Genomic DNA, 25,828 nt, shown 5'->3' on the forward strand with positions numbered 1-25,828 from the left:
ACACCATGTCACGTGTGGCGGCGCTTCCTACCAAACTGATACTCGGCCAAGGCTGCCGAATTAAAGCAAAGTTCGTCTTCAATACCAATCCCTACATATATCATTACAAACATAATACGGATGCCTTGTGGTCAGCGAAGTTTCGCTACTCGTCAAGTTGAGCCAATGACTTTGCCGCATCATTTCTTCAGCCACGTTACTGCGCCTCGCCACAAGGCTCACCTCCCGGATCCTTCTTGAACGAGCTTCAAATACTTGTCATGTTCTCTTCTCTTTCTACTAATTCTTCAGAAATTATCCAAACAATCAGAGTCTCGAGATCACCGCAACCATGAAATCTCCCAGGCCATCATACGAATCCGCAGGCTTTGCAGACCCAGGTCAAGCTTCTACAGCACTACTAGAAGATTACGAGTTAGGCTCCAATTCCAGCTCTCCTCCGCCATACACACCTACAACAACCAAACCACCCCGAGACTACATTTTCGTCGCGCAAATCGCAGGGTTGATCGTCAATATCATACCAATCTTCTTCCCCTTACTCGACGCACCACACTCTCTCTTCCCACTGTTTCCATTAACATTCTTCACCTCATGGCTAACCATCATACCCATGGGCATCGCTATGTCCAACGTCAGCGCGAAGAAGAAGAAGCAATCTACGAAGAAAACCACCAGCGAGGAAGTGGGGACTAGGAGGGTAGCTGTGTTGGTCGAAGATCCCGTTACGGGAGAGGAGAGATGGATGCTCGAACCTGAGAAGGAGGAAGAAGAAGCTGCCCCTGCTGCGAAATCAGTTGTTGCTGCTATGTATGCGTGTTGTGTGGTCGCCTTGTTGTTGTCTGCTATCGTTTCTATTATTTTTGGGAGGGACTCACCGAGGATTTTGGCTGCTGTTGTGGTTTTTAGGGGAGTTGGTATTGTTTTGGGGCTTGTTGTTATTTATGCGAACTGGGAACGGAAATCTTTAGCCGATCTTGAAGAGGAAGCTTGAATTTCTTGTGTGTTGTTCAAGCTATCATGTATATACTTCTAGATCTAGAGAGCTGTCACGTGTACGTCTTCAAGCTTTTATCTTTCCATATCAATCACGTATCCGAAATTATTGAACTTTGAGATTCTGCATTCCTTCACTTGACTAGCAGCGAAAGTTTAATTCTCTGATTCTCTAATTTCTGCGATTATACATCAGACACGGCTGGAAACCTTCAGAACTCGCAAGTATTGTTGTAGCATGGCATTTTGGCTAAGGATTAAAATATGTCTCTCCTCATGCATTTATTCATATCTCGCTTCCAATCTCGTAGATGAAGTTCTACATCTTCCTCGAAAGTCGTTTCGACTCCCTTTCCTCCATTCCTGTCGAGTGACCTTGGAAGTTGTGGGCCTTTCTACCTCTCAGCACTTTTGATGCCTTGAACCTCAGCATGTTGTCCCATACATCTTACCCTTTGCTCATTCTTCAACATCGTCACAAACAGAATGCGGTGGCCACAACTTCTCCTTCTCCGTCCTCTCCACGAGTTCATAATCCATCCCCAGATCGGTCCTCCAACCGCCTAGCCACCTGACTGCTCTTCCAAGACTTGAAACAATCACAACCATCATAGCCACAACCAAATGCAATAACATCCATAGCAACAAAATTAGAACCAGCAATGTTTGACGCACAACTCCGATCAAGAAGTTGTCCTTTGGGTTGCCTTCATCGTCCATAACCCTTCGATGCCACCATTCAAGGATACCCCTCGATTCGACCTCGAGATATGACGGCCCCAATTCTAGAGCACTTATACTCGAATCTATTCATAGCTTAGCCTCATATCCTAACAAAACATTTCGAGGCTACACAGTATGCAACAACAAATGAAAGTGGCGAGCATCTCCGAGGGGAACGGCACTTCACGACTCGGACTCAGTCCCTTAGAGAATTACTCACAGATCAAAAGGAGAGAGGATTTTCGTATCAATCTTCCGAGATAGATTTAAAGACACGACGAGGTTTCATGGCAGCGGTGAGATGTGACGACGTTGCTCACGACCATGTGTCTGTGTGACGTTCTAGGATGCATGCAGAAAGGGTCACAAGCCACAAGCAAATCGTGGCGAAGAATCAGCACCTGCATGTCTCAAAGTCACTGTTCGCCTCACCTCATCATCTCAGAATAATTTCTTGCCTCGTGATGAGTTTTGTTTCCTTGATCGAGGGAAGTGAGGAGGAGATGTAAGCGAATCAAAAGAACATGTGCGCGCTACCCCTGAATAGGACGATCGCTTGCTGAGAATGGATACATATGTACAGTGCAGGACAAATGAAGTATGAAATGGGTATATAAGGCTCAGACCAACATGCTCTCGATTTCGAGTCCTGCTTCTTTCAATTGTGATATCAAAGGAAAACCCAACATAGCAGGAGTCACGATTCCATCTCCTACAATCTCCTTGGCTTTGGGCCCGTTCAAGATTGTGATGGCGCCTTGTACGAGTAGGACAGCCGTGAGATTCTCTGTCGTACCGGCGCACTTGAGCTCTGATAATGCTCTATCAGGATATGGACCTTCTTGATGTGCGATAGCGACTGCTCCCAATGATAACCCGCTTCCCGTCCTATCATTGCCACTACACATCATTAGCATTGTTCAAATCTGCGGATTGTTTGAGGGAGCATACCATATAATCGATTCTCGTGGCACACAGCACGTCCCAAAGAGTTTTCTTTTCAAAGTAGCCGTTGAGCTGTTTCTCTCAACAAACTCATTGAAGCAGAAATTTGGTCCATAGACGCTTTCGGTCCTTGGGTCTAGCAAGCCCCAGCTTCTGTGCACGATTGCCTGTGCATAGTGGTTCTTTGAAGTTGAGAGATGACCAAGTGTCAAGTCCTTGCGGGCTCCGAAGGCATTCGTTCTCTCTGAGACGAAGTTGCCACGAACTGGTGAGAGACTCCATGGGTCCAGGCGTGTTGCACGTTTCTCGGTCCTTGGATACCGAGAACTTTTCGTTTCGGGTTGTGAAAAAACTACTTCTCTTGTATCAATCTGCAACTTCCTCCTCAGTTCTGTAGCAGAGATATATGCGAGGAGGTCCTGAGGTGCAGTTTCAGCTCCAAGCCCAACGATGATCATGGTTCGATTTTCTTGCGCAATATCATGATACTTTCTGATGATATCCGCTAGCCAGGGAGTTTTATATGATCTATGGTTACTCAGTTACTGCCAGACAATAAAGCAATGCACATACGGTGTAACACAATGAACTCCATTCTTCGCACAAGTTTCTAGTACCGATTCTGCGCCAGAATTCTGTTCGAGAAGACTGATTGCCACTTTTGTCTTCTTTACCAATGCGGAAATCTTCTCTGCTTCGATCGAACGTATCTCAAGCACTGAATACTTTTCAACAAGTACAAAAGAGGAGATCTGGAAGTGACTTACCAGAAGACGAATTTTCTTCACTCATCCCAACTTCCTCACTGCTCACCCGAGTAACAGTCCAATTCAACCCTTTCTCCTTCCTCAGACCCTCCCCAACTAACTTCCCAACCTCACTCCCCTCATCAAACACCACAACATCATAAACAATCTCACGTTCCATCTCTTTCTTTTCCCCCTTCCGATCGATTATCTTTCCTTTGAGCCAAAATTAAAAACCAAAACCAGCAGATATGAAAAAGCTAAATATACTCTGTACTACCCCTCGCTCCCGTATCCTCGTATTCCGCTTCCAGATCCGGCCGAGAAATAAAATTCTTGGCGCCACGCAAGTCTCGCCAATTGTTCTGTGCACTATACGACGATACGGCGCCGGGGACCACGCGTGGCCCGGAGGAACGGAGACCGGGTGCCGGAGGATGTGGGTTCTGTGAATAAGAGGCGTATGCGAGTCAGGCATGGTGGGTAGCTCTATCTCTTTGTTTTTGAGATATATGTCGAGTTTCTCAGAATGACATTGTTTGATGCTTTGCATTCACACATAACTTGCACAACTAGTTGTGAGCTACCTTTGAGTCAATATCTGAGTTCACAGCTTCCAAAGACTATTAATCGAACTAGTTCCAAATTCTTTCGCCTGTGGGTGCAAGAAAATGCTGATGCCAAAGCTGGTCAAAGGATCTTACTAGTGACCTCCCCCGGGAATTTCTTCAGAAGCAAGGCGATGCGCTTTCACGCCCACACTTGCGGATGCTATAACAAATAATCGTCTCCAGCTATTGAGCAGCTATCAGTGCAACTTGTATCCCGTTCTTGCTCTGCGGAGTAAAAACTCGTCCCTCAATATATTCCAAACATTCATCTAGATTCTCGCACGGTCTGAATTCCAGCATCAACCTCGTTAGAACATACGAAATATCTGTCAGCACATTTTGCTGAGCTAGACAAATGCGACGTCCTCCAGAGAAAGGAATGAAATCCCAGCTTTGCTTAAGTCCATACCACCGTTCAGGCCGAAATGGCTCAGCATCTTCACCCCAGATTTCGGGGTCCGTGTGCATCATACTCAGTGCCATGTCAATCTCATCACAGGGCTGAAAAGGGATCGGATATTTGCCGGATACCCCGCTGCCGTGTGGTTAGATGCAAGGAGCGAAACAGGTCCTGATGATTTTGGAAACAGGGCTGAGAAGACGCAACGCTAAAACAAAGAGTATTAGTCAAGGGGTGTGGTGGACGAAATCTGCGACTCACTTTCGTTGATAAAACCTTGCACGTGTTTCGTTGTTTTCAACGATTCGAACGTCATTTCTAGTTTCTGCAAGTCTAAGACTTCTTCTTGGAGTCTGTCCCAGATCTATTTTCGATAGTTAGTACAGCTTCGCCCATTTTCAAACGAGAGCATGAAACATGTGGAAGCTTAAAAGTCCAGAGAACAAAAGCGCAGTGAAAAACAAGCATGCATCTAGATGTCTAGCCAGTGAGAAAAAGGTCCTGCACCACAAAGGATGTTTACGATGCGATTTCAGACACATATCCAAACCTTTCTTTGTTTACCAAAATCTTTCTTTGAGCATATCGCTGGCCCGAATCGGAAAAAACCTCAAGTCAATCCTTGAAGTATCTATTATCAAAGAAAATGGTCCTTATGAAATGTCTAGCAACGTGATATTAATAAGAGGAAGCGAAATGCCCAAAATACTAATCTCGATATCTTCGCAAAACTCCATTAGCACTTTATACTTTCAAGATTCTACTTCTTTCCTCATTCAACGATGTTACGAAACGCTCGAATTCCCGAGGCTCACAAATGCTGATTCTGTTCCCAAAAACAATCCTTCATACTCCCGCCAATGTGAAAAATACAAAGGAGCACTAATACCAACGCGCGACCGGAGCCGAGAGCAGCTCGAATGGACTATCTTCTCGTTTGGGCTAGTTGGTCCAGCCTTGGACAGGAACCCTTTCTCTAATTGCCCTAGTGCAATGGAAGTTTTGGGAACGCAGGATAGAGTTGCAATTCGTCTTCGGAATGATCGTATCAAGTATCTATTAGTCCGACACTCACAACATGAAGAGCCACTTTATTCCGTGCAGGACATAGGCCGCGAACCGAGAACTAGCGGATGGCACGAGGCCGATGAAATAGATCGAATGTCACTCTTTCGTTTTGTAGCGAGAATCTGGATAATAGCGAAGGAACTATTAGTAAGTCAGATCTATCAGAATTCTTTTTCAAACCTTTGACCTAAGTATATATAGGAACTTCAACATGCTTTATGTCGTAATTTCTTTTTTGGGCAACGACTACAGTTCGATTTCTAGAGAAGATTTTGATTTTGATTTTGATTTTAGGGTCGGGATTTTGCTTGAGGATCCCGTTGGAAGTTTGGATTCTACTGTAGCGTTTCTTTTGCTCTCTTTCACATTCGCTTAGCATTTAAAAAAGGACATAAAAATTAGCTAATTCTATCAATTATCTGATCAAAGCAACAACAATTTCTTTACGACTATATCATCTCTCAACTTATGCTCAGGTTGATTCCCAAGCTCGGTCCAGTTGATGGTCCCCGCCCACGGCTTACATTTACAAAAACCAGGGCGCACCCACGCTATATGAGAATCTGGGTGTTCTACATGGAACCTGCCTTCTTCCCAAGCCTGGATAACTGGCGCCACCTTGTCTATAACCTCTGTTTGAAAAGTGGCCTCGTCCATCTCTAAACCGATATCTGCCCAAAGTGGGTCGAAGAGTTCGTCAGATTGATTGTCGCCACCTATCAAAGATAGCCAGCGTTCCGCCCACCAAGGGAGATACCCAGAATATTCCCAGTCAATAATCGCCTCTATTTTATCATCCTTTACTATAATGTTAGTTAAGTTTAGATCTCCGTGCGTGAGGACGTATGGGTCTGATTTCGGAAAGTTCCTCTTAAGTTCTTGATATTTGTCTTCGATTACTAGTGGATCCTTGGTCTTATGAAGAAGGGAAAGTCCAAAGCGGAGATCTTCTTCAAGATTCTCAAACCACTCGTCTGTTGTAGCCCCCATTCTCTTACATGTAGGGGCAGTGCGCCGAAGGCAATTTCCAATTATACAATCGTCGAGGGGGTCGTCATTAACTTTCTTGGCTACCGGTGATGTGAATTGTCTCCATAATTTGATAGCATTACCAAGCTGGTCCTTATAGTTTGCCATTTGCTCAAGAGAGATATCATTCCAAATTGTGTTCAACCCTACGCCTTGAGCTCTGGACATTAATGTAAGATCTATTTTATCCGTAGGTGCACTGAGTTCCCTCATTTCTTTTATAAGCGGGATGTCCAAGTTTGTTTGATTACGTAGAAATTCCTGGGTCATGAAATCATTTCCGAGTGTAGCATCGTTTGGCTTATCTCGAATTAGCCATCTCGATCCAACTTCCCATATTCCTATGTTACCGCGCGTGTGCATGATTCGAATGCGTGAGCCGTACGACGAAGTCATCTAGTTGTAAACGATCCAACCGCAAGACCAACATAACTCCTCGTCCCCGTGGTCGACGCCATCCCAATCAGTGCCCATAATCTCAAGCCCTTTGAGCTTTTCCATAAGTTCGTCAGATTTTCTTACATCAGGTGAGTAAATAAGACCTTTGTAGATCTTTTCTGGGTGGGTATAATCCTCGCGATCGACAGCAGCCTGAGCCATATTATTGCGTATTTTGAGTTATACTTTTTCAAGTTTAGTCATTTTACTGTTTCTAAACTATTTATTTATTACTTTTTAAGAGTCTTTATTTTTTTGGGAAATACTTTCATATTATGTAATTTCAAATAAATAAATAAATCTTTATCACAAAATCAAAGAAATTCTATATTATTTTACAAAAATTATTTATAATTAATAAAGGTTTTTGTTTTCTTTAGAAATGCTTTCACGTTACGTAATTCTAAATGAACAAAAAGATTCTTTATTATTTCCCAAAAAAATTATAAAAAATAAAAATCTTTATTATTTTGGAAATACTTTGAACAAAGAACTCTTTATTACGCAACTGAGAGATTTCTTTGAACATTATTTCTTTATTGCCGTCGTATGAAGAAAGGTTTACTTAAACGATATATAAATAATAAAGAGAGTTGACGCATATGGAATAGTGGTTGCTGGTAACGGGCCCTTGGTAGACGCGAGCATTAAAAACAGCACATGGCTCGTAACCTCTTTGAAAGAGTTAGTATAGGCGAAGACAACGACTTCTACCCGACTTTTTCCAATTCATGGTTGCTCGTTGTTTCTGGTGCGAGAAGTCCTACGAGAGCCTGTTTGGGACCGTACTTGGGACACTGTCCCAAGGAGAGATCCTAGTCTACTTCCTTGAATTATATAGCAGATGCTGGGTAGTAAGAGCTGGCGGTGTTCCTCCGCGTAGACAACAAACAGCTCTCAGGATTTTCAAAGTCCGACTGGAGGCTTTTGTAAAATCCAACTTTGAATTACAGCACGTACTGGAAGAATCGTCTCTCGTCTTGCTCTTCCTTGGCATTTTTCTGATAAGGCTCTATTTACCGGCGGGAATGAGTACTTGCCTCACTAAGGATAATGCTGCAATCTAAAGAAGTCGGCTTGGCAAGCAGGGATGATCGTCAGCTAGTATCTTGGCAGTGTAACTTCGTTTAGAAACTCTAGGTGCTTAAGGTGGAGGACGATTTTGCAAGTGACTGTCTGCGTGACAGCAGGAGAGAAGAGGCTCAGGGAAGAAGCATAATGTCAATTTGTAACATAGAATACAAAGCTAAGGAGATAAGGTTCAGTTTGATACAAGAAGAAGTGGTTTTATACCAATTTTTCAATTTAAGGCCGTGCATTAATGATGAAATTCTTCAATACTGATAATGGTTTGACCTCATTTCCTCAAAACTGGTATAAAACGGGAAGAAGGCTTAGTAACGCTTCAATTTATTTAACATAACAATGTTCTATCCTGCTACATGTTCCACTGCAGGTTAACCAACATTCGTAACAGGCACGACGGGGTGGCTAATCCCGTCTGAACCTGGAGGTGGATATTGACTAACTATAAACTAACCAGATAAAGTAGCAATACCGATCATATCGGAATAACAGAATTTAGGCTGAACAAGTAATAACATTATAAGCTATTATTTGAGTAAGGAAAGTTTCTTCTCACATGAAAGTCTTGGTAATCAATCAGGACTAGCCAGACTTCTGTTCCAGCGAAACTTTAAGCCACATGCATGAGATGGTATCTTCATTCATCACTCATCTACATTAGACAATGGCCACCAACTCCTTCTTTTCTTTATCCTAGCCTTTCCACCTATATCCGCCATTTTGCCCGAAATTGAACCCCCATTCCATTAGCTTATGCAAATCCGAATCCCTTGGAATTCTCCAACGCCATCGCCAACTTCTCCCTCAGCACCTCCTTGCTTGAATACTCCGGCAGCAACAAGATACCGTAGCATGTGTAACTACTAGGTAAATGACCATCATCCACTCCGTTCCTCTGCAGAGTGAATTGCAGATTCCGCATCCCGCCCACCGGCACACGATCACTAGCCGTCACAAATTCGAGGAGTTTGCGCTTCTGTTCAAGATCGTAACGCTTGACTATGCTCCAGAAATCTCGGACAGAGTGATGGGAAGCGTCCCAGCCAATGTAGCGGGTGGTACGACGCATTTCAGAGATGTCGATTTCTTGGATTCCTTCGACGACTGATTGGAGGGTATCGGGATCGAAAAGAGTAATTGAGCGGCGGTCTACGCAGGTGAAGAAGCCTCGTTTGAAAGCATCGAACTGCGGTTGTACCGATATATCCGTGAGCCACCGGATGTAGTCGCTGACATAGCTGTTGCGATTCTCGTGAGTGACCATTGGAGCCTCAGCAGACTCTGCTGTCTCACTTGACTCAGAAAACTGTGGCCAATGATCGGTCTTACCCATTTCGCGACTCACGGGTTCTCCAAATTGTTCCACGCTAAATTCGTATGTTCGTGCAAACACATCTTCCACTAGTCCCTCCTTTTCATCCCACTCCAGAAGCTGTGTCAAGCCGTTGGTTAAGTCAGGCCAGCCGTCAGCGATGTGATGCAATTCGTCCACGCTTTCTCCGAGAAGCTTCCGGTATAATGCTTTCGGGAATGTGACAGGTAGGGTGAGGCCATTGTATACAGCTAGCGAGATAATCATTCCAATAAGCTCAAATTTCCATAATGGTTCAGGAGAACCAGGTTGGAACCACGTCATCTTGGTCCTTGCGTCGATCGTAAAAGTTCCATAATCGGGATCAAGAGCCTCTGCAATTGCAAGTCGAAAGAACTCTTGCTGAACACCACCAGAGTCTAGCCCTTCCTCGCCACCTTCTTCACCCAGTCGTATCTTTAGGGGCCGCATGAGTTCTCGCTCTTCTCGCCTCCAGATAGAGTTGAAAGTGTCAACAAGCACATTGGTACGACGGATCTCGAGAACCATGAATCTTGATGTTGCCGTACGCATTCGTGCGTATAATCTGTCTCGACGATTCTTGTCAACCATCAAGGCATTTTCGGCCGCAGTTGAGTACATCAGACCATTGGTAGCTTTGGCCTCTTCATAGAATTGATTCATGCGCGAATAATTGATTGCTCGGAAGTACGTAACCAGGGTTGAGGGGTTGAATAAATATGGATAATCAAGCAAGTGAACAGTTCGCTTGTTCGGGCAGAATTCGAGCCATTCGAGGGGCATGTCAATAGGGTCCAGCCGCTCCGCAAAGTACTCTGTGCGAAAATGGATATCGCCCAAAAGCAATGACTTTCGATTCTTGTCTACACAAACGTTAGCTTCATTCTCAGACACCATGGAAACATGCTTACAGATCGCAGCCATCATTGCTAGCGCGCCCCCAAATGGCCCATCACTTGGTACTTCTGCGGAACCCTGCCAGTCTTGCAACATGACTGTTCTAGCCCAGTCAAGAAGTAAGGTCGGGACACGCTTTTCGTGTATGTCTCGTTCTTGATCCGTGAAATTGATTGTTGGCGACGAGCCCGAATCCAAGTATTTCAGAGTTCCCAAAACTGTTTCCAGTACATCCAAGTCCCGCTTGTATTCACTGCGACTGCCTTTCTGGAGTTCAAGCAGCTCTGTGAAACGTCGTCGAATCGGTATAACTGAAAATATCCGTCTAGCGAGTCTAACAGCAAGTTCATTGGTAAAAGCATCTTCATATTGAAGGCACAGCGTTAGAGGTTCAAGAAACGCAGACTCTCTTCCAAGCATAGCCAGACCATATGACCGAATACGTGACATATTGGCAAGCTGACGCGCATCGATGACAAGCGGGAGTATTGCTACCAAAGCGTGGAGGCAGATGTTTATGACTTGAGCTGCATCGTGATTTGAAACAGATTGCTGTGCGGGCAATTGCTGATGCTCCGCATCCTGCTGCCAGTCATAAGCTTCCTCAAGTGTCTCTGGCGGTCGAAACAATGTCCCGGCTGCGTTCCACAGGCTATCAAGGACCATAGACGGAGCTACTCTTGTCAATTTGAGCATCATATACCAAATTGTCTGCGTATCCAAAAGGACAGCGTTATCGTCGCTGAAAGATTTGATCAAAGAATCCGGCTTACTGAGGACGTCGAATAAGACTTGATTAATGAATGATTGCCATTGCTCGACACTGTGTATGATTTCTTCGATGGTCTGTAATCCTAATTTATAGGAACGACGAAGAGAGTTAGATGTAAGTCTGTGTGGGATAGTGAGAGGAGAAAGGAGGTGCCGTTCCGAAAGTCCTTCCATCTCCATTATTCGGCACAAAAACTCTATGGTCTCAATAGACAGACGCGATAACGACTGCGGCATTGATATCACCCGTGATCTGATCTTTGGAGACGACATATTGTCAGGTTCGGTTACTGAGAGTTTCGTACTGTCTTTCTGTTGGTCTTCGCTTATCGTATCTTCTTGAGTGTGCTCAGTGGAGTCCGAGGGCTCTGTCACACTGCCGGCTGGCAAAGGTATTTCATGCAAAGTAGGTGGCAATTCAGCTATCTGCACTTTCGGACTTGTGATTAATTGCCTTGACAATCTTTGCTTTGGAGTGGGTATAAATCCTTGAGGTGGAAACGGCGTCACATCCGGTGCAACGTCTGATAGTCTCGAGGTTTTGTTGAGGATTCCTCGCGCTCCAGGCAACTCATAAGATCTTCTATGTCGACTTGAATCCAGGCTTCCTCGCGGAATAGATTCCGTTGAAGGCTTCGTTCCGAAGAGGTTGGACTTTGGTTCTGTGTCAGCCTTTGGAAGTGGTTTGGCAGATGGTGGGAGCTGTGACAAGTCATTGGGACCAGATGAACGACTATTCGATCTCGGATGATTGGACTTGTCACTATTCTTCCGTTCCAATTTTGGCGAACTTCCATCGCTATCGTCATTCTTACGGGGACTAGTAGCACCTTCAGATTGTTTCGGCCGTGGTGAAGAAGATGCGGCTGGGATCTCCTCTGACGATCCTGGGGGTTCTTGCGACCTTACAAGCAGCTCCAAATTTCGAGGTGTAAGCCATTCGACCATTTTAAAAGCGACGGTTCCAAAAACATTCTGAATGAAAGATTTATGATCCAATGTGGTTGGTTCCTCTAATATGGTCAAATCTGGCCCATTCGCTCGTCTAAGCACATCTTCATATAATTTCTGCCGCTTCGTCTTGTCTCGAATTGAGCTTTCATCAATGTTGCTGCTGCTACTGCTGCTGCCAACGGATACATGTATCCGAGCATCACGACTTGATGTTCTCCTACTCAATCCTGGCAGTGGTGAGGAATCCCTTGTCACATCTTCCGATAATGGCTTTGACTTCGGTGGCTTGTCTCCCCCAGTAGGCGGCTCTTCGGCACTTTTATGATGGCATAAGCCTTGCTCTGGATTGTCCTGGCTGGCAAGATATACAGCCAAAGTTCGGGCACTCGTAGAATTGTATCTTCGGACGGGAGCGCCGGCGGCAAGGCGTTTTCGGCAAGAGAAGCAGGTTGATGTTTGGCAGATTGTCGATTGACAGCCATACCTAATTTGATGAACATACCTAGAGATCTGTTAGTGATTTGAAAGACAACAAAGATAGCCTAAGTGAGTAAGGGTACTGACCTCTCAACCAGAATCTGAAATTGGTGTCTTCGGGCTGCGCGATGGATGGCATATACTCGTCTCGGATCATCAATATCAATCGTAATCTTCTTCAGCTCGTGTGGAGCATCATCTGGTAGTCGTGGGAATTGCGCAGTCGCCCATAAGGCTGCATACGCATCGGCATCACTGGCAACGGTTCGGTCATCATGAACTCTATGAGTATCTCGAGTCATGACATTTGCAGTGGATGTTCCAGAAAGATGAGGAATCGCGGTCAGGTCGTTCTTTAGAGGAGGACGAGATGTGGCCTCGTTGTGTTTCGTGAGACGTACTTTCAGCCGCGCGCTGTGATGCTTGTCAAGCAGTAAACCCGAATGGAGATTAGCTTCTACTTTCTGAGTCAGGAAAGCGTCATTCTCGATTCGCCGCCAAATTCTCGGTTTAGAAACCCCCACCAGACGTGAAAGATTTGGCTTGGAAATTCGAATGCAAACAAAGAAAAAATCGCATTCGCCCAATTTTCCCACTCGTCACACGATACACGATACACATACAGTCGGTTCGTGCGTCGAATTTCCTTCTGCGGAATCTCCGAATTCTAGAGTAATCGACACTTTGAATTATTCATCAACCAAGACCAGTCTCTTCAGTGAAAAAGGGCCGTGTTATCGATCCACTGTTTCCTGTTGTCCCGCACTGTTATCAACTCGACCAGACACTTCTTCCTTGCAAATATACACACATTTCTCGCACGATCATCATGGCTTCCATTACTGCGAGCAGAACTTCTGGATTAGCTGCAGCTAATCCAGACTCTGCGTCGACGCATCCGTATACATGCAATACTTGTCAAGTGGCGTTCAGGAACAGCGAGCTTCAACGAGGGCATATGCGCAGTGATTGGCAGTAAGCCACCTCTTTGTTCGATGTGAAATATGTACTGATAAGCACTTCCTAGTCGATACAACTTGAAGCGTCGTGTTACATCCCTACCTCCAATCTCCTCCGAAGTCTTCACCGAAAAGGTGCTCCAAGCCCAGGCCTCTACAACCGCCGCTGCTTCCAAAGCAGCCTACGAAAAGACATGCACTGTTTGTGCTCGAACATACTTCAGCGCGAATGCGTATCAAAACCATATTGGGAGCGCGAAACACAAGGCAAAACTTGCGACGGCAGGTAACAAGAGTCTGGACGACGGTACTAGCTCAGTAATGAGCTCTACATTCTCACTTGGAGAACCAATGATCACCAATGAGGAGCCTATCGATTCAGATGCCGAGGAGGAGTTCAACGAAGTTGTCGAGGGAATCAAGAAGACCAATTTGCAAGATATGCCACCAGTGACTAGACGACCATCACGACCACACCATTCCGCCGGCCCTGAGGTTGAGAAGGAAGGGTCAGTGAAGACAGCTTCCTCTGTTACTGCTGGGGGTGAGGAGTTGTCTGAGGAAGCAGCGCTAAAGCGTTGTCTATTCTGCAATTTTGATTCCCCTTCAGTACCCCTCAATGCGGCACACATGGAAAGAATTCACGGCATGTTTATACCCGAGCGGACTTATCTGGTTGATCTGGAAGGCTTGGTTGGTTCTCTGTACGAGAAAATTCATGAGTATCACGAATGTCTCTATTGTGGCAAGCTGAAGCCTTCCGTCTTTGGTTTACAGACTCACATGCGAGACAAAGGACATTGCAAAATTCGATTTGATACAGAAGAAGAACAACTTGAGATTGGCGAATTCTATGACTTCAGAAGCACTTATTCAGATGCCGATGAAATGTCAGATTCAGAAGAAGACGAGTTACCAGGCAAGAAGCGCAGTGGAGGAGTCAAGCTGGGAGCAAAGCGAGATACCAAGACCACAGACCAAGATGGTGATGAGGAAATGGAAGAAGGGGATGGTTGGGAGACTGACAGTTCCGCATCTTCTCTGGACTCGGCCGACCTCACTGCTGTTCCATTAGATCAACGAGAACATTCGTATGAGAAGCTGAGCCAACATCCACATCACACGCACTCAGACCCTCGACCTCATCGAAACAAGGACGGTTGGCATTCTCATGCACACAAACATGCTCATGCCGTCTTCTATTCTGATTATGAGCTTCATCTCCCATCGGGACGTACTGCTGGTCATCGATCGCTGAACAAGTACTTCCGCCAAAATCTTCATAATCATCCATCACCAGCCGAACGCCAGGAACAACTCGCGATCGAAGCAGCTGCTGGTTCAGACTCGGACTCTGAAGAGGTTGATGAGCGAGTGGCACGACGTAACGAGAGAGAGCGTGGCCGAGCTTTGACTAGCCGTGCAAACGGTGGACTGGGGATGGTTGGTGTCAGTGCGGAAAAGAAGAAAGAAGTCATGGCTGCCGAGAAGAGATCGAGAAAGATTGAGGGCAGAGAGCGCAGAAAGTACGAATGGGGCGTCAACAAGCAAAACAACTTCCAGAAGCATTTCAGGGTAAGTTTGCAGCTTAATGTTTCAACCCTGGTCATACTAATGTTTTTCAGGATCCTCTCCTCCAATGATTGCAGCAGAGAAGTCCTTGGGTGTTCTGGTGGTTTTGGCAAGCTTTCAAAACTTCTGTTAGGCATAGATTATTGAGACGTCTTCCTGTAGTTGGGATGCGGTTGCATGGGGTTCGGACCATAGAACAGCGTAAATTTAAGATATCCCAAGTCTCGAAACTAACGTCCAAAAATAACCCTGCATGCGTGGATAAATGTGCCGCAAAAACACTTTTGATGCAGCAAAATCATGTCTTAGATTTTTCATAGTGCACAAGTATTACAAAGACATAAGGCTGTGTCCTAGACATTTAAGAAAGTCCAACTAATATTCCAAAGTCTATATGTTGGGGTGGACGATCGTAATTGTTGCTGTTAGGGAGAAGGATCCGGGGCAAGGATATTAGCAATTTGGCGGCGCCATCCCTGAGCCGAAATAAGTCCCCAGATGGAATTCTAAGGGGCCTGCAAGCTTGAATTGTCCATCCCGACCTGCGAACCTCCAAACTTCCTCCAGATCCCCTCATTCCTCATCTCTTCGATCTTCTCTTCATCTTCTCCCCATTGATGAGCGCCTACAAGCTTACTTGCTTTCTACAAGTAACCACAATCGTTGATGCGACATTAAATACTCGAAAGAGCCGCCTGCTGAAGAGATGGCCGAGCAAATGGGTACCCCTGGATCCAATGCGGACACCTCAGTGAACGGATCCAAGACGTCTGCACCGAAAGACAAAGCTTGTCCGTTTTGCAATCAGCAATTCACTTCCTCATCCCTCGGACGGCATCTCGATCTCTACATAAAGGAGAAGAACCCCAAGCCGGCAGATGGGATACACGATGTGGTCGAGATTAGGAAACTTCGAGGGGGTATCACACGGAGACAACCTCGGAACTCGACCTCCAGGAGGGAGGACTCTACACCTGCTGCCACACCTGGAGCTCAAGAACGAAGGAGTCCACGTCCTGAGTCTGACAGGCAAGGGAACAGATCTCCAAGTCTGAGGAGGGAGGATAATGGTCCAGTGGATACGGTCAACTTTAGGGGCAAGCCAAGTTTCTTTATAAACAAGGGCACATGGGAGTCTACTGGTGTCATGAACCATATTCCAGCGCCTCGGAACAATAGTGATGCTCGGAGCTGGGATGGCGAAGATAGGGAAGCTGCCAGGAGAATGGAACCCAGAAGCAGATCTGTGAGCAAGCAAATGCTGGCAAAGACAACATTTGAGCAGAAGCAGAAGATGATGGACGCACTGGACAATGCCAAAGCTGCTGAGCTGGCTTTGAGAGAACTGTTGGGGTCCATGCGAGCAGCAAAGTATATCTCACCCCCGCCCCCAAATTAGTAACTATATACTAACTCTGATTTAATAGACAACGGATCGAAGGTCCCTCGATTTTCGACTACGACCCTCTGACTCTCGACTTTCCAGCTCTTTGTCTGCACTGCCTGCCACCACCTCCGACTCTTCATACCTCCTCTCCAATACCAACTAGTACATCATGGTCTATTCTCCCACCATCGGACGGACAGTATCAAGCCCTGCGGTCCCATTTTGTCTCTGAATTCCACCGCTACCGTATCTCCTGCGCTATAGCCACCACGACTCGATCAGATGACCTCTCGTACCCTCCTCAGCCGGCTCTATTCGACACAAGCGACCTAGCTGAGATCACTGCTCGAGCAGAAGCCCAAGCGAACGAGCTAGAAACCAAGATATCGGAACATCTCCACGCAGTATTCGGACATTGGAATTCCCTCCCCGTACAAAGGCGTACAGAAATCTGGACACTGGAATTGGCTCGCAGCGTTGGTAAAAAGTCGGAAGAACTGTCAAAACTCAAGAAAGACAAGGAGTATGCACAGCAAGAGGCAACACACCTGAAACAACAAGTTGAGGAATTATCACGATTACAGCATCCAAGGGAGTATAAGATCAGTCCTCCTACGACCGTTCCTTGCGACAGAGAACTTATCACCACACTCGCAGACATGAGAATGTCGATCCAAGGAGTAGGATTCAGTCTGATTGACCGGAACGTTGATCTTGACACCGCCATCGAGCGAGCCGTTGGACGATGGAAAGGAGTCGTCCGCGAAGCGAGAGGTGGCGGCGGATTAAGTGGTCAAAGAAGTCTCAGTGGGGAGTCCTCAGCTGCTCCTCCAAACTCGTCAGGATCAAACCCCACCCCAACCATTAGCATGAAATACGCGAGCACGAACGGGAACGGGAATGGCGTTACGAGCGGAGGCGACGGTATGGGAAGTGATGCAGACGCCGATGCTGATGCCGATATGGAAGAAGATGATGACGCTGTCGAGATGTCTTATGCTCCGCAACAGGAACAGGGCAGAGCACCTGAAGCTCCGATGGCTGGATCCACCAACTTCCGCCTCGCAAATGGGAACGTGAATACTGGTGGGAATGGACAGCAAGGGAGAGCCATGGAAGGAATCGAGAATCAAGTCGTCCAGCAAGGTTATGTGCGGATTGGGGCATGAACCTACTCTCCTCGTCGATACCATGATGGCCAACAGCACATCACATCACATCTTCTCCTGGCTCACGAACAACCAAACCAAGAACATGCTCTCCACCAACATGCCCACCATCCAGCATCAGCACCAGGATTAATGAACACCAACCAAGCCACCAAGGAAGTTTAAGATAAATCATTCACGCAGCGACGACTTTTTCATGTACAGTACAATGTGGCATTTGCATCGCGTTGCTTTACTTCTCTCCTTCCGCCTTCAGGAGAGGAGATACCTTTTTATGACTTTAATGGGCGTTGTGTATTATAGAAATCAAAATTCGGTTGGGTGGAATAGGGTTTGGTGGGATTGAGTGATATATAGTGTAATTGAATGAGGATTTTTTGCTCTGATTTGATTTATTGGCTGGTGCGTGATTGATACTTAATGTGCTGAACCTTAGATGATCAGCCCGTTTTCTTCGAGCTAAGTGGCCAGGATCAAGGTAGTTGTTGTAATCGTGGAATCTCCCACGGGGCAAGAACATTTGACGTTGTAACAAGTGACATGGGACATTTGATCCATACGCATTTCATTACACATGCAATTTTCTACTAGACTTTGTTCTATCTGCAAAAGACTCGAAACGAAAACATTTGACGCTGAATCAGATATTCAAGTGACGTCTACATATCTGGGGTGACTGCTAGATTAGGATTTGAACGCAAATTCGGGATGAAGCTCTTACATGAAAGTTTCGCACATTCTCCTTGTTGCAAGCAGGCTGGTGCATTGGCAAGAAAGGTGCTACTGGTGCAATGGTTCTGAGGTAGGGAGGCAAGTGACTACAGGTTTCCATCTGAAAACAAGGTGCTCGTAGTTCAATCTCGAGTGCTTTTGCTTCAGCTTCGACTTTTGTTAACCTAGTGTCCTAGTGAAATGGGCAGTCTGGATATCGAGATCCTGGTGGAGTCATGGGTGTCGAGCCTGGCACTGCTATATTCTCTGTTTCTTTCGTCGTGGCTCATCAGACAACGACTGCAGTCTCTCTGCAGCTTTCGCCTCCAATGCAGCAAGCTCTATGTCCCGGGGGGGTCCAACACGTGGTCGCGTGGAAGGCCAATCTTCGTGTGCTTCGAGGCCGCACCAGAGCGTATCATCCACCATACTGGTCTTTTTCTGCTGTTCCTCCAATTGAGCCAATATGGCTCTAACATGTTGAATCTCAGCTGCGAGGCTGAGATTCGTGTCTGCGTAGCCCTTCGAGCTTTCAATAAATAGAAATTCAGAGCTTCTACAGTCTGCATCGTTGCCACTAGGATGCATTGCCAGTGTTGGCTCCATTTCGGGTTGTTCACGATGGCTAGAAACAGAGCTCCCAGCGTCGTCAAAGTCCGAGTCAGGATGCGTTATTGTCAGCTTCCTCGGGTGGATCAGCCTCAGACACCCGGACGCAAGATCCAAAGAAGCCCCAAGGTCCTTAGGCTCACGATCAGCACAAAGATCTGGTTCATCATACAGGTGATCATTGTCTGCGATTCCATCTTCAAGAACATCAGTGTATGATTGCTTGTGAGAACTAGCCTCCTGTCAGACAAGACACTCAAACGGAGATATTGGATTGCTTGCAAGGTTGGCATCGTTCCAATAGAGTATGCAGTTGGACGAAATTGCTCGTACGTGAACGCTGTGGCTGTTCTAGGAACTTTCTTCGCCACAACCAGCTCTTTGTACGCCTGGAGGTTTACACTCCTTTTGCCGCATTCGACGAAGGCAACCTCTCTGCGATAATGTTCGATTGACGCAATTGCGCCCGAGGCTCGATCGTGCAAAGAATTCAGAAAGACCTTCTGTCACCTGCTATCAGATTGCCCATATGCGTGATGGGGCGGGTATCGAAGCTTACCAAGTTTTGGAGAGTCTTGGCATCCCAGCTCAATTTCTGGAATTTGTTCAGGGACGAGTAGATTATCCAGAGTGCACAGGATATTGTTGCAGGGTCGTGACTCAAGTCTCGACGACCTTTCAAAGATTTGTGTACCTCAACCAGAATCTTCTCCATGAGGTCTTGGACCCTGTGTACCATAGCATATACCGTTTCGAGTACAATAGTCTTGGCTGCGGCTCGAGAGCAGCCACCATGGCGTTGTTCGAAGCACATAGTATTTGTATCCCAATTGAACAAGATGCCGAGGTAATCAGCGATTTTGATAGCGGTTGCTATAATGTCCTGCTGTTCTTGGTCAGACTAGACCCTAGTTTTCTGCTGAACTTACTTCGGCTTGATTCAAACTTTGAAGCTTCTTCATGCGAGATGCGATATCAAGAAAGCTGTCTAGCTGAGAAGGGTCAAGTCCCGGTTCTGGAAAGTCCAGCTTGGATGAGATTGCACGGGAATGAGCATCTCTGGTAGTTGCTAGGTGCTTGATGACCACTTTGACGCCGGCGGTCCATCCATGGTGCGATGCAACTTCAGAACTTACTATGTGACAAATTATGGGATTTGGACAAAGGGTTTCCAGTGTTGCACCTTTACTCGATGTGCTCAATTTTCCTACCTCGTCTCTCAGATTAGACAGCTGACCCTGCGCGGCTTCTGTACAAGGAAAAGATGTTTAGTATGTATCAATTGTTTAGTGCTTTAGACTTACCTATGTCAAAGAATACAATTCGAAGAATGAAAGCACGTGAGTCCTTGGTGTCGTAATTAAGCATTGCAGCGGGTTTGGAAGTTCGAGTCTCGTACAAAAGCTTTGTGCAACGAGTGCAAGCATGTCCTGGGCAGCCATAACACTGTATAAATTAGCATGCGCTTCGTATAACAAGTAACAAGAAGACGACTGTGATGTTTTCTATGGCTTACTGGCACCCGTGCAAATGTACATTCGACACAAGGACGAGGATGGTGTACTATCTGGTTAGCAACATCGAACTTCGAGACGTTTGCGGCGTTGGAGGAAGAAGAATCGATCCATCCTTCACGTTGCTCGGGACTCTGGATCTCAGTATCTACTATTTCAGTTGAGGGCATATGCTTCTCCGGGTCTTGGGTATGATAGAGAGTCGAATGCGGAAGGATGGTTTCATCCTGGGTCCATTTGAAAGGTACGATCTTCTTAAATCCATTTTCTTCGTTCGTAGCGGTCGGTCCAGATGACTGGGGTATAGTAAGAACTGCATCTGGGGTGTAGTGTGTATAGTAATGATAAAGGGGCTGTTCTAGTCGTCTCCATGAACTTGGTCGGGGTGCTATTGGCGTATGCTCTTCGAGCTCCGCTAAAGCTCCACGGGCATGCTCATAACTCAATGGTGGTGTTGAGGGTCTGGCAAAGTCCAATGCAGGTGGGCGATATGATGGATCCTGTTTTGAGTTCAGGAAATTAGCAAAATCACTTTTGCGACGATAGGGGCTGAACAGCAAGAGGTCTTTACCCTATACAAACTCTCGTCAACGAAGCTAACAATGCTATCGATCGGAATGAGAGGATACGAACTGGTGCCAGCTGTCACAGAAGTCGCAAGTTCTTGCAGGGTTTGGGCATCGAACATATCAGTAGTTGGCGTTCCTGTATTCGTGCTCCGAAAATCGAGGTAGCTCTCGTTCGGGACGCTCATTGCGAATGATTTAGCTGCACTGGGATTGTGACCCGCTGTGAATGACGGACAGGAAGTATTCAGCTCAGCGTCCACCATGTCTGAGTTCTGTAATACAGATGGGAGGAGAATGGACAAGACCGAGAAATGAAGGAGCAGTAGGAACTGTGGGCTTTACATATTTGGAGCTCTTAGGTGCAACTTTCCTAAAAGGCATGTTTTCTGCCCCTTCGTGGCTGCCAGGATCTTGTCTCAAATTCTGGGCGGCGAGGTCGAGCTGCACGATGATGGCCAATGAAAGAGATGTTGTGCAAACTCCTCGTCGCTGGCGCAAGGATGTCGTCGCTCTTGTCTCATCCGACTCAAAACCTTAGAGATAAAACGGGAATAATCCACACAAAATCGATCAGAAATGGAAAGAGCGAGACTACCGTAGCGCGCCTACGGTCGCTCCGTTAAAGACATCGTCGCTCTGCTCTCAGCCCCCACTGCCCTCGCTCAACGGTCGTGTAACGTCATGTTTCAGCCCATTCCAGTCATCAGGCTTCTGACTCAGTCTGGTAGCATTCCGTCACCAATCAGATACCTGAAGAAGGATACTGATCCTAATTGTAAAGCCAGGAAGGAAAAAGCTTCTGCTGCGTTCGACTGCGAATAGAGAGATTCAGCAAGAAAAGCAAACCAAAAACCCCCAAGAATTTACCAAAAGTAAGGCTTCGAGGCATCTAACACCGTTGACATCTCGTCCAAAACTTCCCTAAGCCACAGATATAAATCTGTACAATATCTAAAATGCCCAGGAAAGAGCTAGTTCTCAACTTATGTTGATCAAGAAAATCAGCTTTTAAATTATTTTATTCATCTGCAAACTCTGTAAAATACACTTCAATCTCTGAAGTAGCAAGCCTCGGTTCTTGCGACCCCGCGATGCTGAACCAAGACAGAATACGAAGGCGCCCAGCGTTGAAAACCATCCATTTTCCAAAGATTTTCAAATAGTGAGGCACACCGAAAGATTAGCTTTTGAGAATCGAAAACTTAACCATCAAATTTTTTTCAAATTATCTAACAAATCAGAGAAGAGGACAAAATTCCTCTTCTATCGCTGAATTTAACTTAAACCGGTCACAATCGCATAGACTGTGAGTTTTTCAAATGCAGACTTATTCTATTCAAAATCCTCGCTCAAAAATGGTCGATTTTCAACGCCGTGCGCTTTCGCATAATTTAGATTGAAAACAAGACTTCTCATTCAGCGCCGGGGAAAAGAGGGGCGGGGCAAAGATAATGATCGTAACACTGAATCTCTCAATGTATCTCGACAAGCAGTACCAATCCCTCTTGAAAGCCGACCCGCAAAGCAAGAAATACTTCGCAACTTAAACTGTCTATGGTGGTCTGAAGACCACCGTCACTAGACAAGTCACTAGACAACCCCTCCATCCTCTCATCCACATCCACATCCACATCCCAATCAGGCAACTTGCCATAACTTGCTCTCCTCTCACAAGTCCACTAAGACATAAACCCACGATTGTCTTCACATGCCTCCAGCAGCCAACTAACTAAAATGCCTTTCATTCGTTCATTCATTCATCACGCTAAACCCATGCACCGCAGTTTCCCTCCCCTCCCAGCCCGACCCAACCAAGAAAACACCTCACGCCGATGACTCCCATACGCTCCTCGCTGTGATGAATTACATACATGACATTAAACCCCATCCCATCCCATGCTTTTACTTCCTCTTCCTCTTCCCCATTCCCCGTTCCCTGGGAATTCTCCTCGTACCTCGCTCCTTCGTCCCCAGGAGCGACTTCTTTCGGTCACTGGTCGGACGTCCATTTTCGGTTGACACGAATGGAGGACGTTCAGATCTCCTGGATATTGACCACCTCCCCATAAGCATCGAACCCTAACCTCTTCTTCGCTATCGAGGCCTTAACCGGATGCGAGGAGCCGAAAATCTCGTCTAGTTCTTCGAGCTAGAGACTACGTTAGTTGTGACTCCAGAGAGGAGAGGGAGAAGGGGACATACTGTTCTATTCTTCGTTTCGGGGATGAAGAAGAATATCACGGCTGTTTGCACACCGCACCATATCGTGAATATGATGTACGTATGCCAGCCTATCTTATCCATTGCGACTGGCCAAGCGAATTGGTTGAGCATTTGAGCTGTTGTTTCGTTAGTCTTTCATTCGTCCACAGGTGAAGAAGGGGGAGAAGCTTACCAGCAGCAGTAGCGAAGCCCGCGAATCCCATTCCCTTGGCTCTCATTTCGAAAGACAGAACTTCAACCGGGTAGAGAGCCTGTAAAGGCGTAAAGCCGATCGAATACACAGCACCAAAGATGAATATGAACACTAAACACACAGTACCGGCAACATTGTCCGTGCCAATTGGTTTTGGATTGTCGGCCGTGGGCTCGGGAATGGACTTTTGGTAAGCGGCTGCAGAAACGGTCATGGCGAGCCAGACAACACAGCAACCAGCGTTGGAGAACAAGAGAAGAGGTCTTCTTCCGATTCTGTCGACTAGGTTGGCACCCAGTAATGCCCAGGCGAATTGTTGGCAGTTGTTGATTAGGATGACGTTTGCTTGACCGATCTCGCCGGCGATGCCAATGGTGTCGAGAACTTTGCTCATGAAGTAGGAGAGCACAGCTGTGAGATGATTAGCCATGTTGTGGACATTCCAAAAGAGCGCTTACCGTTGCCTGCCCATTGACCGAAGACCACTACTGCGACATTGCAGAATAATCTGTAGCAAGTTGACTTGTTCTTGAACAGAGCTCTATAGTCCCACCAGCGCTTATCTGCTCCGTCCATTTCAAGCAATTCCTCGTATTCATTCAACTGCAACTTCACCCACTCGCTATCTGGATTTCCTTCACCGTGAAACTTGGTGAGCATGTCCTTAGACTGCTGTTGCTTACCGTTGACATACAGCCATCGAGGCGACTCGGGAAGAAAGTATGCTGCACCAAAAATGATGGATGCGAATAGCATTTGGATCCATACGATCAGTCTCCATGATACATTTCCTGGAAGGTCGGCGCCTCCTCTTGCGACACCACTAGCGACAATGGATCCAGTGAACCAAAAGGTATTGAAGATAGCGGTCACGATACCTCGATAGGCGGGATGTGAGACCTCAACGACGTACATCGGTCCTGCTGCAGATGCGATGTTGACTCCAAAACCAAGCAAGAATCGACCTCCCATGAATTGCTTCACGCCCTCAGCTTGACTGGCGACTCCTTGGATGACAATCCCGACAATAATGCAGACGCATCCAATCCACATTCCGAATCGTCTTCCGTATGTATCTGCTGCGGGTCCAATAAATGGTAGCGAAACGACTCCCCCAATTTGGTACATCGACGTGACAAGTCCAGCCCATATACCTGCGTTCTCCCCATGGTAGTACTTCAGAAACGCTTTGTTCGCCAGTAAGTTATTGATCAAAGACCCATCGTATCCGTTCATGGTCGCGCAAAAGAATCCAATGAAGCATGCTGCATATAATTGCATTGTCCGCCATGTCCAAGGTCGCGGTGGCTCCCTTATCATCGCCTCATTGAAGGCTTCATTTCCTCTGATAATCTTGACCTCGACTTCCGCATGTTTTTGCTAGATCGCCATGTCAGCGTCCGCTCCACCAGGATTGGCCACCCTTCTCGTACCAGATCAAGACTGTGTGGCCCGATATTCTCGACCATGTAATGGTCGTTCTCATACTTGTCGAAATTCATGACGGGCGACGCAAAGAATGCGAAATGGCCTTCGAGCCACGGTTGTACTTGCCAATTGACGGATATCTTTTCGAGATCAATGGGACCGCTCGGGGGCAGGCCCATCGCGCAGGGCCTCCCGTACCTTTAATGTGGCATGCACCCAAATCTGGACCCTGGCGTGAATCACCGTGGTGCATCCATCAGTGCACTTGCCCCACGGAGCCGTAAGCTGTCACGCTCGAAGAGGCTTAAGCTTCACGACCCCCGGATTTTCGGGCAGCATCTCCTTACTGTGATCCCTGCCGAATGTGCCATGCGATATTTGGTACCAGGGGTAGAGTGCGGTGCCGCTCATCCTGCGTACTTGGTCGTAGGAGAAATCCACAAATGAAGACTCGCCGCTTATTTACCCCTCAGAAAATTTAGATTGGAAAGAGACTCTTTGCCTCTCGCGAATGATCAGGTTCACTACTGGAAAGTCATGCGCAACAATTGGGGCTTTTAGACCATATCTGAGACGGAGCGAACAAGCCGTCTAGACGAAATGATTCTCTTTTGGGGACTTCCTCTAGTTGGATGGGAATAGATGTGTCCCATGGAGATGGAACAATGCCAACTGGTGCGCTGATTGCAAATCCAATGCGAACCAACATCGTCGTCTCTCCGCTTTCTGTAAGGTCATGACCATGCTCATGTTGGTGCAGGGCCTCGGCTGGAGCGAGCCAAGAACACACTTGTTCTGGATAAAAGGAGAAAAAATGCCAGCATCAGATGGAGCCATTGCCTTGTTCCCACCACCTTTCGGCAGGCGAGATGGCAGACATCCTAGAACTTAGAACCTAGACCCTAGAACGGCGGCGGCGTATTGAGTTGGTGGTGGGATTTGTTAGAGATAGAGCCTAGCTGAAGCGGCGAGGACACTCTACGAAGGTAACAGCAGGCCATTGGCTATTCCTTACTGCGA

At 46.6% G+C, this 25,828-nt stretch overlaps 9 protein-coding genes across 9 annotated transcripts; 2 read left to right on the forward strand and 7 right to left on the reverse strand.

Annotated features, from left to right (window-relative positions):
* Positions 1–1,325: 1,325 nt before the first annotated feature.
* Positions 1,326–1,836, reverse strand: LY89DRAFT_208487 (uncharacterized protein). The gene is made up of 2 exons (XM_018205844.1): positions 1,442–1,836; positions 1,326–1,387 (listed from the first exon to the last, which is right to left on the reverse strand). The coding sequence occupies exon 1, from the start codon at positions 1,714–1,716 to the stop codon at positions 1,456–1,458; it is 261 nt and encodes an 86-aa protein (XP_018066839.1). The 5' UTR covers positions 1,717–1,836; the 3' UTR covers positions 1,326–1,387; positions 1,442–1,455.
* A 503-nt stretch (positions 1,837–2,339) lies between these two features.
* LY89DRAFT_785834 (uncharacterized protein) lies at positions 2,340–3,616 on the reverse strand (the record flags this gene model as incomplete). The annotated part of the gene is made up of 4 exons (XM_018222928.1): positions 3,432–3,616; positions 3,238–3,382; positions 2,671–3,192; positions 2,340–2,619 (listed from the first exon to the last, which is right to left on the reverse strand). The coding sequence occupies exons 1-4, from the start codon at positions 3,589–3,591 to the stop codon at positions 2,340–2,342; spliced, it is 1,107 nt and encodes a 368-aa protein (XP_018066840.1). The 5' UTR covers positions 3,592–3,616.
* A 588-nt stretch (positions 3,617–4,204) lies between these two features.
* LY89DRAFT_592605 (cytochrome P450) lies at positions 4,205–4,561 on the reverse strand (the record flags this gene model as incomplete). The annotated part of the gene is made up of 1 exon (XM_018209706.1): positions 4,205–4,561. A coding segment is annotated over one exon (357 nt), but the record flags the coding sequence as incomplete, so codon positions are not given.
* Positions 4,562–5,912: 1,351 nt separating this feature from the next.
* On the reverse strand, positions 5,913–6,788 carry LY89DRAFT_699743 (uncharacterized protein; the record flags this gene model as incomplete). The annotated part of the gene is made up of 1 exon (XM_018217078.1): positions 5,913–6,788. The coding sequence occupies one exon, from the start codon at positions 6,786–6,788 to the stop codon at positions 5,913–5,915; it is 876 nt and encodes a 291-aa protein (XP_018066842.1).
* A 1,570-nt stretch (positions 6,789–8,358) lies between these two features.
* LY89DRAFT_623654 (uncharacterized protein) lies at positions 8,359–13,019 on the reverse strand. Its single transcript, XM_018211025.1, has 3 exons — positions 12,562–13,019; positions 10,287–12,499; positions 8,359–10,238 (listed from the first exon to the last, which is right to left on the reverse strand). The coding sequence occupies exons 1-3, from the start codon at positions 12,774–12,776 to the stop codon at positions 8,794–8,796; spliced, it is 3,873 nt and encodes a 1,290-aa protein (XP_018066843.1). The 5' UTR covers positions 12,777–13,019; the 3' UTR covers positions 8,359–8,793.
* Positions 13,010–15,241, forward strand: LY89DRAFT_652956 (uncharacterized protein). The gene is made up of 3 exons (XM_018212225.1): positions 13,010–13,449; positions 13,502–15,008; positions 15,059–15,241. The coding sequence occupies exons 1-3, from the start codon at positions 13,304–13,306 to the stop codon at positions 15,074–15,076; spliced, it is 1,671 nt and encodes a 556-aa protein (XP_018066844.1). The 5' UTR covers positions 13,010–13,303; the 3' UTR covers positions 15,077–15,241.
* Positions 15,242–15,522: 281 nt separating this feature from the next.
* Positions 15,523–17,933, forward strand: LY89DRAFT_623658 (uncharacterized protein). The gene is made up of 2 exons (XM_018211026.1): positions 15,523–16,376; positions 16,433–17,933. Exons 1-2 carry the CDS (start codon positions 15,712–15,714, stop codon positions 17,559–17,561), a joined length of 1,794 nt encoding a protein of 597 aa, XP_018066845.1. The 5' UTR covers positions 15,523–15,711; the 3' UTR covers positions 17,562–17,933.
* A 450-nt stretch (positions 17,934–18,383) lies between these two features.
* On the reverse strand, positions 18,384–21,324 carry LY89DRAFT_208565 (uncharacterized protein). The gene is made up of 7 exons (XM_018205845.1): positions 20,967–21,324; positions 20,398–20,895; positions 20,186–20,327; positions 19,811–20,130; positions 19,441–19,764; positions 19,164–19,384; positions 18,384–19,113 (listed from the first exon to the last, which is right to left on the reverse strand). The coding sequence occupies exons 1-7, from the start codon at positions 21,225–21,227 to the stop codon at positions 18,531–18,533; spliced, it is 2,349 nt and encodes a 782-aa protein (XP_018066846.1). The 5' UTR covers positions 21,228–21,324; the 3' UTR covers positions 18,384–18,530.
* Positions 21,325–22,768: 1,444 nt separating this feature from the next.
* Positions 22,769–25,209, reverse strand: LY89DRAFT_208590 (uncharacterized protein). Its single transcript, XM_018205846.1, has 5 exons — positions 24,814–25,209; positions 23,839–24,760; positions 23,360–23,791; positions 23,167–23,303; positions 22,769–23,113 (listed from the first exon to the last, which is right to left on the reverse strand). The coding sequence occupies exons 1-5, from the start codon at positions 24,985–24,987 to the stop codon at positions 23,000–23,002; spliced, it is 1,779 nt and encodes a 592-aa protein (XP_018066847.1). The 5' UTR covers positions 24,988–25,209; the 3' UTR covers positions 22,769–22,999.
* Between the last annotated feature and the right edge of the window lie 619 nt (positions 25,210–25,828).

Source organism: Mollisia scopiformis, assembly GCF_001500285.1.
Source record: "Mollisia scopiformis unplaced genomic scaffold LY89scaffold_21, whole genome shotgun sequence".
NCBI lineage: Eukaryota > Fungi > Ascomycota > Leotiomycetes > Helotiales > Mollisiaceae > Mollisia > Mollisia scopiformis.

What these genes read in the sequence shown, in the direction of transcription:
- LY89DRAFT_208487 (XM_018205844.1), bottom strand. Translation starts at nt 1,716, where the DNA reads ATGGACGATGAAGGCAACCCAAAGGACAACTTCTTGATCGGAGTTGTG.
- LY89DRAFT_623654 (XM_018211025.1), bottom strand. Translation starts at nt 12,776, where the DNA reads ATGACTCGAGATACTCATAGAGTTCATGATGACCGAACCGTTGCCAGT. An exon ending in TTTCAGATTCTGGTTGAGAG is followed by an intron (nt 12,500 to 12,561) that starts GTCAGTACCCTT and finishes ACAGATCTCTAG; the next exon opens with GTATGTTCATCAAATTAGGT. An exon ending in AGCAATGATGGCTGCGATCT is followed by an intron (nt 10,239 to 10,286) that starts GTAAGCATGTTT and finishes ACGTTTGTGTAG; the next exon opens with ACAAGAATCGAAAGTCATTG.
- LY89DRAFT_652956 (XM_018212225.1), top strand. Translation starts at nt 13,304, where the DNA reads ATGGCTTCCATTACTGCGAGCAGAACTTCTGGATTAGCTGCAGCTAAT. An exon ending in CATATGCGCAGTGATTGGCA is followed by an intron (nt 13,450 to 13,501) that starts GTAAGCCACCTC and finishes AGCACTTCCTAG; the next exon opens with TCGATACAACTTGAAGCGTC.
- LY89DRAFT_623658 (XM_018211026.1), top strand. Translation starts at nt 15,712, where the DNA reads ATGGCCGAGCAAATGGGTACCCCTGGATCCAATGCGGACACCTCAGTG. An exon ending in GGGTCCATGCGAGCAGCAAA is followed by an intron (nt 16,377 to 16,432) that starts GTATATCTCACC and finishes CTGATTTAATAG; the next exon opens with ACAACGGATCGAAGGTCCCT.
- LY89DRAFT_208565 (XM_018205845.1), bottom strand. Translation starts at nt 21,227, where the DNA reads ATGGTGGACGCTGAGCTGAATACTTCCTGTCCGTCATTCACAGCGGGT. An exon ending in GTACATTTGCACGGGTGCCA is followed by an intron (nt 20,328 to 20,397) that starts GTAAGCCATAGA and finishes TAATTTATACAG; the next exon opens with TGTTATGGCTGCCCAGGACA. An exon ending in CCAAGACTCTCCAAAACTTG is followed by an intron (nt 19,385 to 19,440) that starts GTAAGCTTCGAT and finishes AGCAGGTGACAG; the next exon opens with AAGGTCTTTCTGAATTCTTT.
- LY89DRAFT_208590 (XM_018205846.1), bottom strand. Translation starts at nt 24,987, where the DNA reads ATGGGCCTGCCCCCGAGCGGTCCCATTGATCTCGAAAAGATATCCGTC. An exon ending in GGCCACACAGTCTTGATCTG is followed by an intron (nt 24,761 to 24,813) that starts GTACGAGAAGGG and finishes ATGGCGATCTAG; the next exon opens with CAAAAACATGCGGAAGTCGA. An exon ending in GGGCTTCGCTACTGCTGCTG is followed by an intron (nt 23,304 to 23,359) that starts GTAAGCTTCTCC and finishes ACGAAACAACAG; the next exon opens with CTCAAATGCTCAACCAATTC.